This window comes from Peromyscus maniculatus, chromosome X (assembly GCF_049852395.1).
Source record: "Peromyscus maniculatus bairdii isolate BWxNUB_F1_BW_parent chromosome X, HU_Pman_BW_mat_3.1, whole genome shotgun sequence".
Taxonomy (NCBI): domain Eukaryota; kingdom Metazoa; phylum Chordata; class Mammalia; order Rodentia; family Cricetidae; genus Peromyscus; species Peromyscus maniculatus.
Window position 1 is genome coordinate 114,148,927 of NC_134875.1, and position 14,773 is coordinate 114,163,699.

The 14,773-nt window shown below is 39.0% G+C and overlaps 1 protein-coding gene across 4 annotated transcripts in view; it reads right to left on the reverse strand.

Moving 5' to 3' along the window:
• The window catches only part of Nhs (NHS actin remodeling regulator), a 336,047-nt gene that overhangs the window by 12,819 nt on the left and 308,455 nt on the right, over positions 1-14,773 (reverse strand). For 2 of the 4 annotated variants that reach the window (XM_006973225.4, XM_076561914.1), the window contains exons 4-5: positions 3,025-3,087; positions 721-913 (exon numbers count right to left, since the gene is read on the reverse strand). In XM_006973225.4, coding sequence (XP_006973287.1) covers positions 721-913; positions 3,025-3,087 — 256 coding nt within the window. Of the gene's footprint in view, positions 1-720; positions 914-2,113; positions 2,378-3,024; positions 3,088-14,773 lie in introns of those variants that run through there. The other 2 variants (XM_015992083.3, XM_006973226.4) reach the window with 2 other exon arrangements.

Here is a 14,773-nt window from a genome sequence, read left to right on the forward strand (position 1 = left end):
ACATCATTAAATCTATTACTTTGTATGCTAACCTAGATATTCCTTTAAAAACTAAAACATCATCTGATTACAACTAAAATTGTTCCTAGCTCTAGCTCCAGAATTTTGCTAATAGACTTTGAAGAAAAGTCCAGCTGGGCTTCATCCTATCTAGATTAATATGCAAACTTTAATACATACAATAGCAGAAAGTGAAAGGAAGCCAGGCTTGCTCAGATTTTGAAACATAATTTGCCCCTCATCTCTGTAGCTACATATTTTCAGGTCAAAAATCCCCTAAAATCAATACAGAAGTTGAAGTAGTCTTGTCAAAAAGCTTACCTTCCTCCAGGGAAGCATGAAAACAGATTCTCTAGTTGGTCGACAGGACCTTCCTTGCAGTTTTAGAAACCTGGGTTTTGCTGTTTTCTTTCTTGTGGTGCCACGCACCATTATCATGTGATTAATCACTGCCAATGAGCTTTTTGGTGGGTTTTTTTTTTTAAAGAAACTGTCCATCATTTACATAACAAGCGGTCCAGTAGAATATATGCAAATTGGTGTTCAAAACCTGACAAAAGCATACTGAATATCCCCTGACTTGTATGTTGACAAGATTTCTTGCTCACAACAAAAGTATATTCTTAGCTGATAGAGAGGCTAACAGCACGTGTTATGAACATACTTAATACATGGAATGTTCAGACCCAATTGCCCCATAGGAAAAAAAGAAAACGATACCAGTAACATTGATGGGAATAATGCAAGAAGAAATCACTTGGGCATCTTGTTTCATCTTCTCCTCGGGAGTCGGGAGAGGTAGCGCTTTGCTCCAGTTGGTCTGCTTGTCCAGTGTAGAGGGGACATTGTGTATTGGATTTTTCGGCCTCTGTCCTAACATGACATCTGTTTCTTCATCCTCTGGAGAGTGGGACTGCAAGCAAAATACATTCAGATTTTACTTCTCATACATTATATGCATAAGGGATTTCATAGTTCAGCCTTTTAAAGTAAGGCTAGAAATAAGCATGTAGGAAGGAAACAGCCCTAGAAAATAGTAAGCACAACTAATTAGAAGTTTTGTTTCAACAGTGAAGAGATACAGAAGGAAAAAATGGGCCCATAAAACACACTTTTCAGGTGAAATAAAATTAAGAGACAAATTAGTCAGAAATCCTATCCCTTCAAACTGAAAACTGTCTGTCTCTAATCCAGTGAAAGGTAGATCTACTTTCTGTATGTTTATGTCACTATGAATTCCTGTCAAATATCTTGAGAGCTCTAGACCATGATGATCAAGGGTGGCAGATGAGCTAAACGCTTATAAAAATTCTCAGAGACCCTGAAGAAAACCTGGAGACATGAGACAGTCTGGAATAGACCACCTGGAGAATAACCAACCCGCCAGTCTAACTCAGGAGGCCATCAAAACTCCAGGACTTAATTGCACTGCAGGAAGACAGCTTTGGGGAATGACATTTTAAAAAGTCAGTCTAACTGACCCTCGATGGCTGTAGAAAAGCCAAAGTAAAGACGTGCCCCAGTATTCGACTACTATGTTTCTGGAGGGAAAGAGTGAAGGGAGTTTCTCTTTTCAATTTAGATGGGTAGGAGAGTTCTAGTTTATTTTCTTCCAGCTTTGTGGTGCAAAGCTTTCCTTCCAGCTGTGGAAGCTAGAGGCTTTGATTTTCTATACGACATTTGAAAACTGTCTATCTAAGCCTTTGGCAAATATTAATGCTGTCTAACTTTTATTTCCAGCTTGGGCTCCAGGCCCAGATTATTCAAAAGGCCCCATCCCACTTTTGGTTTCAGGGTTGGCTTTCTAAACCAGAGTAGTAAAAGACCCAGTTTCCACCATTGAACCCAGTTTTCTTTCTTTATACAGTTCAGAGGAAGATAGGTAACTGTATAAAATAAGTATTTCATTTCCTCTGATTTCAGTAAGGTTTTAATAATACTCTGTCCTAAAATCAGGATTTAAAAACAAAACAAAACATCTCTTTAGTGTTCACATTGGAAACTGTACTATTGGCTAAGGATCGCATGTACTGTCAAATGAACTGTCCTCAAGTCTCCTTAAAGAATAGGCTCCAGAGCCCCTTGTTTAAAGGAAACCCCAGTATTTACTTACCTTATCAGAAGTTTCTGCAAAGCCCCCCAACACACCCAACGATATATGATTTCCCCCCCTTGGGAAAATTGTGTTCGCCATGAACCGTTTAGTAAAATATTGCAAACTTCTTTCTCTCTTCAGCTTTTGTGCAGATTCCCAGTGAAGCGAATAGCTCAAATAAAGTTGGAGCACAAAAGACTTTGTTTCCTAGGTAACTTTCAAAAAGAAAAAAAAAGTTTGGTGCATGCAGAGAGGGAGGAAGGGAGAGGGAAGGAGGGATGGAGGAAGGGAGGGAGGGAGGGAGGGAGGGAGGGAGGGAGGGAGGGAGAGAGAGAGAGAGAGAGAGAGAGAGAGAGAGAGAGAGAAAGGAACACAGGAAAGCCGAGCGAGGGAGCCCAGCAGGAAAGCAAACTCCCACCACCAGAGGCCTCATTTTGCTGGCGATTCCTTCCTTGAATAACAATGGACTTGAAAGGACTAAAGGATAGTGACCTGACTCCAGGTTCTGACCAGCAGCCAAAAGTACTTTTTATTTAATGGTGACAGGGACAATTGGCTGCCAGAGGATCCTCTTGTCTTGTTCTCCTTTAAAAAAAAAAAAATGAGACGCTGAACTTTTACAGTTCTGATAAATACAGGGAAAACTGTCATTTCTTTTCCCCAAACTACAAAATCCAGGAGCAGCAATAGAGGATGCCTGTGCTCAGCAGAGCTGCAAATTGCAGCTCCAAGGGGGACATTCATAGGGAACAAAACCAACGACAGGGCTGTCGTTAATTCAAGTTAGGAAAATACCATCCTTCAAGTTGACTTAAGAGAAAAACGGTTAGTTGAAAACAGGTTTGCAATAAAGTTAAAAGAGAGAAGAAAGGGAGAGTGTCTGAAAAGAGCAGGATAAGGCTGCAAAGCAATGTTCTCAGAACCAATACCTTTCTACTCCATGGGGCCATGTGGCAACACTCAGTGGGGGAGGGCGAGCGGGTGCTGTTAAACTATGAAGATGAAATGCAAAAGAAAAAATTAAAAATGTACACAACAGAACGATCCTAACAAATACCATTCTGGGAGAACTTCTCTCCTAAATGATTCTATTCTGACTAAGAGGACAGACTTCTGGATCTAGAGTTCTTCAATTCAAATCCTGGCTACCTGGCTTTCCCCCTACATGATCAGGTGCAATTCTTTAACATCTGCAGTAAGATAGGTGAATAACAGCATCTATTGTCCAGAGCTAATCTGAGGATTAAATGGGAAAATATATGTAGTATTCTTAGAATTTTGGCACTTAGCATGCTTTATATGCTAGTGCTGGCTACTTTTACAACTATGGTTATTTTTATGTCTACCTTGTAACTGTGAAAATGTCTTTGAAAATCATAATTTTCCCATCTTTTGTGTGTATGCCTGTGTGTATGTGTGCAAGTGTGTGTGTGTGTGTGTGTGTGTGTGTGTGTGTGTGTGTGTTGGTATGTATGAATGCAAGTATATACATGTACATGTGGAGGACAGAGGCTAACCTCAGGTATCATCATTTCTCAGGAATTATCCATTTTGGGTTTTTTGTTGGCTTGGTAGTTTTTGTATGTGTGAGGGTCTTTAAGTGGCCTGGAGCGTGCCAAATAAGCTAAGATGCCTGGCCAGTGAGTCTCAGGGACCTGTTTGTTTCTCCCAGCAGATAATCACCAGCCCTGGGATTATTGGTGTGTACCACCATACCAAGCTTTTAAATTTAGGTCCTTGTGTTTGCAAGGCAGGTATTTTACCTACTGTAACTTCTCCATCTTTTCAATCTAAGTCTTGCTAAGTTGGGAAAGACTAGATTATATTCTTTCCTTAGGATGAGTTTATTTTCCCATGATTTGTTTGGGAAAAAATGTCCTATATGTATCACCTTGCCTAGACTGCTCCAATTTGCTTCTCTCTCATCAAGCATATTTAAAGACCATTGGTTTCATGAGAGTTTGTGCTTCACACCCATACCCATACATGGTTTAATGCTGGGCTACCAACATCTCACAATACTTAAACTGAGGGAAAGGCCCTATATTTTATTTTGTATTGGATGAAACAAATCATATTGCCAATCTTACTTGGAAAATAATTTGATAATCAGAAGTCTCTCTCCAGGATCTATTAAGAAAGACATTGAAGTTTTTCTTGTTTATTTGTTTGTTTTGAGAGACTCACTATTCAGTCCATGTTGATCTCTAACCCACAGTCATCCTGCCTAAGCTTTCCAGGTGCAGGCATTACAGGTATGCCCTACCATGCCCGGCTGAAACTCTTGAACTTCTACCAGGTGAGAAAACCTACAGGTTGTATATGGGCAAGAATAACTATGAATGGAGCCCAAAACAAAATTTTAAAGTTACCAAAAACATTGTGAATTATTTACTATTATTTTCAGTAACTTGATTTGTATATCTGTGTAAGAGCTTTGTAGATAGCAATGCCATGTTTCAATGTCAAAAGCTGGACACATCTGTGCATCTAATCTATACCAGTTTTAGATTCAGTTATACACATATTATAGTACTTACCTTATAGCTTGTCTTAATGTCATACAAATTATCATTGAACACACACACACATTGTGTTCATCTAGTAGATTGTGAATTTCTGTATTTAACTTTTTCTCTCAGTCTTTCATGATAGTAGTTGTGCCCCCTCATAAGAACTCACCAAAATACTTGCCCACTGAAATGATCCTAGAGATCTGTGTGTTTTAGCAGTTATGAGAAAGCCAACTAAAATTAGAGGCATGTCTAAGATCTCAGGAGGAAGCAGATACCATAGAAACCTCTGTCTTACTAGAGTAAGTACATAAAACCAGGCAGGAAAACACCAGAAACTTCTGGTTCCATAAGTGAATTGGTCTGGGTGGATACTAAACCTAGTTATTCTCAATCTGATGGCAGGCATGTATTGTGAAAGGCACTCAAGATCGAATTCTAATTTAAGTTTCTAAATTGTAACTGGTAGGGTTGTTCATTAATCTTTATGTAGAGCAAATTCCATTTCCTCCTGCCCAGCTTGTTTTGACCAGATCTCAACACTAATGAGTTTAAAGAGCCAAAGGCTCCTCCACTGATGGAATGCATTTTGAGAGATGTATTAGATACACCTGAACTTGGACTTACTCTGGTTCTAGCCTAAGAATCAGCCATAGGTGATGTAGAAGTCTCACATAAGAAACTGGAATATGTAAAATAGAGGAACAATTTATAGAAGCAAGTGAAAGGGAGCCTCAAAGTGTCACATTGATATGGGAAAGGAAATTGCTTCAAAGCAATTCAAGGTTTTGGTAGCTCATGATGAAATGTTCCAAAAAAAAAAAAATACATAAGAGACTGCAGTTCAGAAAACACGAAGGAAATTAATATTGGTAGTTCATCATAAATCCCCCAGGTCTACTCTCCTGCTGAGTATTTTTTCAGGAATGAGAGATGAGGAGTAGATTTTATCTTTTTATCTGTTTGTATTAAACAATTATGAGGTAAAAACCTGGCAGTGACTAAGGGTGGCCTTGACTGAATCCAGACAGTGCAGACCACTGGTTTGGGCTACTATAATCAAATCAAGGTCTCCTTGGATTATACTCCCCAGCAGATTCATCCTCAGCTAAGCATCTCTGTATCATTTTGGTAGCAGCCCCAACCTACAGCATGCAAATGCAGATACTGGGTAGCCCTGAGCTTTGGAATGGAGAGGTGGTGCTCTTTGGTTCATCCACCTAAATCTAATTAGGCTCCCTGTAGATTTATCGTATCTTTGCATGTAATATTAAGTGGGCTGTGGCTTTATATCTGCCATGAATTATGAACTGTCTGAGTCTTGTGTTTGAAACTATCCTATCTCCCAGATGTTGGTCAATGAAAGCAAAATGATTCTGAGTGTTTTGGATTACATTTTTATATGATCAATGTTCATAGAATTTTTCTCTAAATTATCTAAGAAATCAAATTGCAAGCCAGTGCTACCTCAGGGCATCTCTACTTGGACCAGAATACCACTCCTTAATAGGTACTGATGGATAAGTTGAAGAAAAGCTGGGCATTGATCAAATTTATATAAACTAAATTATTCTTTAATGGCTTTATGTAAATGTACCCCATTGCTCATTCAGAGAAATGCTAGCCATTATTTATTCATAACTGTATTACCACTGACTGAATAATGTCCTATAAATATTTGTTGTGTTGCTAGCACCTTAGTGTGCCCAATACTAAGAAACAAAAATTCCTCTTAAATAAAAATTGCTCTTAAAGAAATGACATCAAATTATTTCCACCTACACATCATTTTCAGTAGAGCTCTTAGTACAAAGTTAAAGACGATATAGCACAGGGGAAAATAAGACACCACCAGCAAGATGCACGCAAAACAACAGGTAATGGAAGAATACCCACAGGGATCCCTGCTTTGGAAAGTATCACTGAGTGCAGCAGCGCCAGGGAACAACAGTTGCTTCTTTGGAATAACTGTGTGGGAAGAGTGTTAGGAGACCACCATTTTATTCACTTCAGAGCATTTCCTAGATGAAGGTGAAAATCTGTTCCAGTGTAAACAAACTGTCAGACTCAAAGTAAAAATAGTTTATCTCTCGTGTACAGTGTGCTCACTGTATAATTCTTTTAACTTGTCTATACTATGGACATTTTCACAAAACGTGCTGGAGAAAAATGAAAAATCCATTTCCTTCTCCTTTCCTAGGCTTTCATTTTGGCCCTCCTACCATTGATTTTGAGAGGCCTCAGACTAAATTACTACATTGTTGAAAAAGCCAGGATCAATCATGTCTGTCTTGTTCCGAACAATAGATTCTTCTTCGAGGCCTCACCTCCATTTTGGTCTCTGTGGGCCCCATTGTATTTTCAAGTCGTTTCCCCTAGCTTTTCATAAGATTGCCTCAACCAAACCCAGAGTTATACGTGTGATCTGTGCTCAGAACAAGAAATAACAAATATTATACTCAAAAGTAGCCAAGGAAATTTCTCTAGTGAACACTGAAAGACTATTTTCAAAACCCGATCTTTTTGTGGTGTATGTGAGAGAGAAAAGTTCATGCCTTGACTTCTGTGGCTCTGAGCAAGTGTTTCTCTAAAGAGTTCGAGATTTCCCCATTTCTGTCTCTTAATGGCCAAAGGGGGAAAAAAAATCCTTCTACTCCATATTTTACTTTCTGTTGGGTTTTATTTCATATGCTGATAGGGGATTATTTTGCTTCAAACTTGCCAAAAGACATCTGTTAAAATGTTGTGAGTATTCCAGCAGGAAATGTTTTGAAAAATTGGCTTTGGTTTGTGATCTAACTGATACCACATGGCATTTATAGCTGTCGAATTTCAGAGCTGATTTACAACTATCATGCTATCTTAAACCTGAGAAGTATTTACTGGAGATGAGGTATTACCATATATTTGAATACAGGAGTAAAACCGTACAATGAAAATATCCTTTACAGTCCATACCAGATTTCCAGTGAGGTGACATGGACTTTTAATATCACTCTACCATGGAGCTTGTTTGTCCTTAGACCAATCTGTGCATTAATGTACAGACTATGGCCCATCTGTGAGATGGAGAAGTCCCATCTGCCTCAGACTCTTCTGTGCAGGAGTGTGTGTGAATGTATTGTACATAAATATGAACCACTTTGATCTCTCTCTGAGGCTTAAAGAAGTTTGCCAACGCCTTCTTCACATGTCATTCTCTTGCTGCCGCCATGAAAGAGCACAGTCTGTCCCTTGAGACTGTCTCAAAGTCTCCCACTGGCTAGCAATGTGATCGTCTTTCCAAACATGTTTAATAATATCGTTTTTAAATTCATCCTGTGCTTCTTTCTCTCCATGTCTTCAACTCCTGCACTCCAAAGCTGAATAAGCAATGGCAAGCAAAATAATGAATGAGGAAGAGGCTTAGGGGACATCCCCTCCTTTTGCAGGGCTGAGCCCGACCCCCAACCTTCAGTTTCCTCAAAGACATCACCCCCACCTAACATACCACCCTGAACCCCAAATGTCCAAACCAATCATTCCACCACTCCTAGCCAGCTTTAAGACCCAAAGAAAACCACACCAGCAAATACATACTTATTAAGGTGCTAAGAACTCCCCCATGAAAAATCCAAGGGAATGTCACTGAAGCAGAAATTGGTATACAATGGTTGTAGGCCAGGAAGGGAGATGTTCAAGGATAGATGCTTACCAAGTTTTTCTTTAGCCACTTTATGCATTCATATCTATTAAAAGTGCTAAAAAAGTATAATTATTCAAACCTGGGGAACATTCTCTTGTCATTGATAAATCTCCCTTTCCAAATAGTGCCTTTACTATTTTCCCCTGATGAACGTTACCACCTCCTCAATTCTCCTGAAGGATGTTTGGCAAAAGAAAACATACAAAAGATGGACAAGTGTTTACAAATACGTTCAATATCACCATTTACTGGGCAATTTGAACGTAAACCACAAGTCACTATGTATAATAGAGGGGCTAAACTGAAAAAGAATAGTAACATATAGTGTTGGCAAAGTTGTGATGCAACTGAAATGCTTCTAAATCGACAAGACTTGTTTAAAATGGTGCAATCACTTTAGAGTCTGTTTGGTAGTATTGATAAAGTGAAACATATGTCCATTGTTAATTCCCTGCTAGATCTATGGAAGGAAGAAAATGAGTATATCCACAAGAAGCCTTGCATAAAAATATTTACAGCAGATATATTTGTAAAAAACCAAATAACCAAATAATACCCTACAATTAGAAACAACTAACCCAAATGCCTGCAGAATGATATACAGATTGTGGAGTACTGTATTCATAAAACTGTAATGCAACACAGTAATCTAAAAAATACATGTGGGCTGAAGAGTTGGTTTACCAGGTAAAGGCACATGGTTCAAATCCCAATGACCTCAGTTCAGTCCCCAGTGCCCAGGTGGTAGAAGGAGAGAAATGACTTCTGCAGGTTTTCCTCTAATGTTCACATGCATGCTGTGGCATGTGTACCTATATACACATGCATACACAAAAATGAACAAGATAGAAAAGCACACACTATTGATAATTCAACATTAATTTTTCGAGAGTGTGTGAAACAAGCTAGGGCCTTATCAGTGACAGAGCACTTGTGTTGCATATGCATAATACTCTGGATTTAACCCTCAAAAAATAAAATAAGAAAAAATTAAGGACACGGAGCCAAAGAAACCAGCCACAAAACCCCCATGCACTCATTCACTTTTAGTTACATTCTGTTGGTAGACATTCGGGGTGTGAGGAAAGTTGGAATGACAGGGGTTTTAACCCAAAGATCGGCTCTCTGAAAGCAACTGTTCAGCCATAAAACATTTTGCCTGGGCTGAAATGGAACAAAAATTTCTGGAGTAATAGAATACTAAAAGTATTTTAATGTTCAAGAACACTTTGTTTAATCGTGTGCTATTAATGAAATATTTTAAACACAGAAAGCTTAACAACATCATATTTGGAAGCATTTGTGGAAAGTAGTCCCACATGAATGGAAAAGAGGTCTCCAGGGAACCCAGGGTGGAGAACACTTTGTACCTACTGCTCAGCTACGTCGTTTACTCACAGGCATTGCTCTGAACTGTCAAGAACACAAAACAGGGCTCACTGACCATGATGACTGAGAAATCGGTGCCAGTAAGTATCTTATTCATTCCCCGTGGCCAGTTCTGCCAGTGAGGGGAGCCCCTGCCAAGGGTCACTCAGCTCCATCAATCCTCAAAGGTTGCTAACAGCAAATAAAAGATACAAGTGAGGGAAAGGCAGGCCCTGCTTTGAAGCACTAGGAAGAAAGAGTCTTTGAACTGCTACAAACACCACAACCCCTTTCACCCGAATCAGAGGGAGCAGCTAGGGGAGTCAGCAGGAGCCAGAAGTGGGGAGATGTTGCCCCATTTGGGTTCCATTCCCACTGAAGCTTTGCACAGGGAACTCAGAGAAGTTGGGACAAAACATAAGGTCATCCTTGGCCTCACCACAGCCATGCACCTCCGGCCTTTGCTCAGCCTACTCTTCTGTGGACAAGTATCACGTGTCTACTCATGGAGCCACTACCATGATCAGAGCCCAGATCTGTTCTGTGACCTTCTCAAACCCCCCTGGGCTGTCACTTCATAGTCACAACGTCCCCCAATACTAACCCCTAGCAGTCACTAATCTGTTCTCCATCGTTAGGGTTTTGTCACTTTGAAAATGTTATATGAATGAAATCATAGAGTATGTAACCTTTGGATACTAGGTTCTTTCACCCAGAATAACGCCTTTGAGATCCTTCCAAGTTGCTGTGTATATCAATAATTCAATTTTTTATTGTGAAGACTATTCCATTGTCTGATTATATTTTGAATAGTGGAAAAGTCTCAAGCATGCAATTCAACCCAAGAATATTCTGCAAAATGATGTATACAGACAAGTAATTTTATTGACAGCTCCACAGCCAGGCTAGTATTTTTAAAAGAATCCCAAAACTAAATTCTGCAACAAGGCATTTTCTTTCTTTTTCACAATACTTAATGTGAACCAGGCTCACTGGTTAAAGCTTTCTTTCATCAGCTCTTGTACTGCTGAACAAGCGATTGTCTGATTGTCTGTTTGCTACAAATCTATTTTCCTGTATACTGCTCTGGAATGCTGAGGTTCTGCAAACGTTTCTGTCTTGTTAGCTGCTTCCCATTAGGTTCTGCCAATAGGCGACTAGAAGGAGACTAGAAGGCGAGAAGAGGAAGAAGGGACTTCCTATTCCCTCAAACACACTGTTCTTGTAACATCATCCTGGCAATGGTCCCTCACCCTAGGCTGGCAGTTGGTTTCAGCTATCATCTGTAGCTGTATCTACACGCCAGGCAGTATGATGATTTTCTTCAATACAAACACTGCATAAGAATAGCAAGTACAATTAACAGTCACCAGCAATTTACAGTATGTCTCCAAGATCCATTTAATTTCTGAGATGGCCAAATAGGTGAGTTGGCTGGGATGGGTAATTACTGCTCTAAATATTCCCAACTAATGCAGCCAGTTTTCTCATTCATATTCCCTTTCTCACTTCGGATACAATCCAGGATCATATGTTGCACTTAGTTCTCCAATTTCCTCAATCTCCTTCAATTTCAGTAGTTCTTTAGTCTTTGTCTTTCATGGCCTTGACATTTTTGAAGAATACTGATCAATTACATTGTAGAATTTATTTAGATTTAGAATTGTCTGATGTTTTCTCATGCTGAGTAAGATGACTTCGTTTGGCAAGAGTCCTACATGAATGGACTCTCAATATATCCTATCAGGAGGCCATATGAAGGTGTGCCCTATTACTGGCCATGTTAATTTTCACCACTTGGTTAAGCTTGTGTTTATCAATAGTTAAAGCTATTGTTTCTTGATAATAAAAATTATAATGTGGGTGATAAATTTGTCACTACACAATTATTCTGTTTTTCACCCAACTAACTTTAATCTATTGTTGATTATTGCCTGCAAAATTTATTGTCACAGTACTTGGTTAATGGTGATCTTTTTTTCAACATTGCCTCTACATTCATTAATTAGAATTCTTTTGTAAGAAAGTGTGTCTATCCTCCATATGTTAATTTATTTATCTATTTAATTCATTTATATCAGTAGGGGTTCTGAGGATATGGCTTAGTTGGCAAATTTTGCCTACTATGAAAATATGAGGACCTGAGTTTGGATACCCAGAACTCACATTAAAAAGCCTCCCATGGTGGTATTTGCCTGTGACCCCAGTGCTGGAGTGAAAGCAGATCCCAGAGGAACTCACTGGCCAATCAGTTTAGCTAAAACTGTGAGTTTCACATGCAGTGAGAGACTTTAGCTCAAAAACTAAGTTGGAGAAACAATTTATGACTATATCTCTGGCTTCTGAACATACTTGTATAGGTGAACATACACATATACACACATACACACACATGAACATACACACACACAGAGGACTCATAGTATTTATCTTATTTTATGTCATAAGTCATTACTACCATTGTTTATTTTACTGCTCAAAGTGTACCAGATTTGCCAGTGACACTCCTTCACGTTGTCTGTTATTATCTTTTACATGCTTCCTTACTATTTTTTGAGCACTCTCACACTTTCTGATACTACAAGATAATCCAGACTTATATTTTCCTAACCCAGTCTTGGATAAAACTTTTCTCCCAGGAGCCCTTTTATTAGCTATTGGTATTTGGAGACAAGATCTAGTCATTAGATATGCTCAATGTTACCAGAGTGATTTTAATCCTAAAGGTTTCTGAGATAAGCTAGGCAATATATGTCTATATATTCATACATACATGCATACATTTACTTTCTTTTACATCTATGTATCTGTGCATGACTTTAAGTATATATTTATACTGACACTTCAGATTCCAATCCTATACCTCAGGGTTCATTCTAGACTTCCCACTTAGCTTATTTGTACCTCTTTTTCTCCAACAGTAACACACCTGGCTACCATTATCTGGAATATTTATTGTTTCTGACAGATAGGCAAAAGCCCAGAGGTAGAAGATAGACAAGATAATTTAAGAAAAGCTGGCTAGAAACAAGCCAAGCTAAGGCCGGGCATTTATAAGTAATAATAAAACTTAGTGTATTTATTTGAGAGCTGGGTAGAGGGCCCACAAAGATCTAAGAGTAGAAAGATTTTAAAAACACCAACTACATTTATGCTGAGCATCATTGCAAATTGGACCATCCAGAAGGCTGATTGGATAGACAGTGCCATAACCAAAGAATTTCTTAGGGTTTTGGAGAAAGTGGGCCTAGAGCAGAATATGAACATCTAATTTATTTTGTTAATATTTTATTTTTACTTTTAAATTATGTGTTTATGTATGTATGAGTTTGTGCATGTGAGCACAGTGCCCAGTGAGGCCAGAGAGGGTTCAGAATCCCTTGGAGCTGGTGTTAAAGGTGGTTGTGGACATTGAATATGCTGTGTGCTAGGAAAGGAACTTGAGTCTCCCAGAAGAACAACAAGTGTAATTTCTTGGCCAAAGGATTAAAACCAAATTGTTCTTTGGGAGTGGTATTTAAGAAACAGAACATGAGAGTTGTCCTGTCCAACCATTATTCCCCTTCTCTTCATACTATTGCTGTTGCATGTTAGCTCCAGATGTGTTCTGTGAACACAAAGGCACTTTTAGTGTAAATAGGGAACAATAGAAGGATGCTCCTGGCCTTTTTTCTCTTCAGTATCCATTTACTGGCTCATCATTTAAAAATGTATCTTACCTGTTCTACTGATGAATGTCACATATCTACCTGATCTGAGAAAATGGGAGAGGGAATTCTGCCAGGACCCAACCAGCTAAGGTCCTTCAATAGATATATATTATAATCATGCTGCCTTCCCTGCAGTGATCAGCACCTCCTTCAGCCTTACATCTTTTGCTTCCTGTTTCTCTGTTACCCACTCTACACTTCCCCTTGGTCATTTAGTCTCCTAGATTCTTTATAATCCTTTAAAAATCCCATCTGTTCTATGTGGCACCCCAAGCTATGTCTGTTAAATATATTTCTAACTTGAAAAAATTCTTCTGTAGTATAGAAGATTTTATTTACCTTAGCTCATGAACAGGTCTCTATGATATTGTCCCTCCAGAAGCTTTTCAGAAACCAACACTTCTCTGGGAAGAATGTAATTGTGTTTTGGTTCTCTTCCCTCTCTGTGTCATCAAAGGACTGATTTTTGGAGATGCTCTGCTTGGCAAGTGAGAGGTATAGAGCCAAATGTTCAAGTGACTTGTCCAGGTTCCTCTGTATTAGGCCTTTGAGTCTCCACACACACCTCTATGTGGCATACCTTATTATTGCACTGTTGATTTATCAGGAAGCAGCCATGTGCCTGAAGATAAGCTTAGTTTGGGGGCACCATAATCACCAAAATCGCTGCTCTGACAATTTTCTTGGGGACTTTCAAAACCTCTTGAGTTCAACCCTCTGTTACATCATTCATGACTCAGTGTTATATTCATTAGAATGTTTTTCCCTTCACATTTCTAAATAAAAAGATTGCTGCTTAGTGGGTGCTTAATTTCTCCTGTTCAAGATTTAAAGATGGTTTTCAGAGTCTTTAATATTTTTTTATATTTGGCAAATGACTATGCTTCCTGTGGTCAGCTCCTAACAGAAGTCCAAAGCATCGAATGTATTGTAGCATTAGTTACCTAGTTACACTGGCTTTCTTGCTCTTTATGTAGACCACTGCTAATTCCTTAGAAACATGGAGTCTGGCACTGGTGGCACAACCAGAGTTGGAATGGCAGGCCTTTGAGCAAGCCAAAGCAGATTCTTTGCCAAAGTCAGTTAAATTTAAACCTCACTGGATAAGGCTATTGACATCCAAAAATCTGTCTGCATGGTCTCTTCATTCATATATCTGCCTTCAGCTGTCATTCTCTGACTCAGTGTTTACTTATTTCCTTGCTTATGACGGAAAATATATACACAGTTCTGAGAGGGATGGCTGAGAATGCTACTGCAAAAGAATGGAGAATGGATAGCAAATGTGGACTGGGCAGGGTAACACAAGTATAAATGCATGAGGAATTCACTATGAAGTATCATTCAGATTTCATGAACAGGTGAGGTGGTTAGAAATTGTATCAAACACAGGGATTGTTTA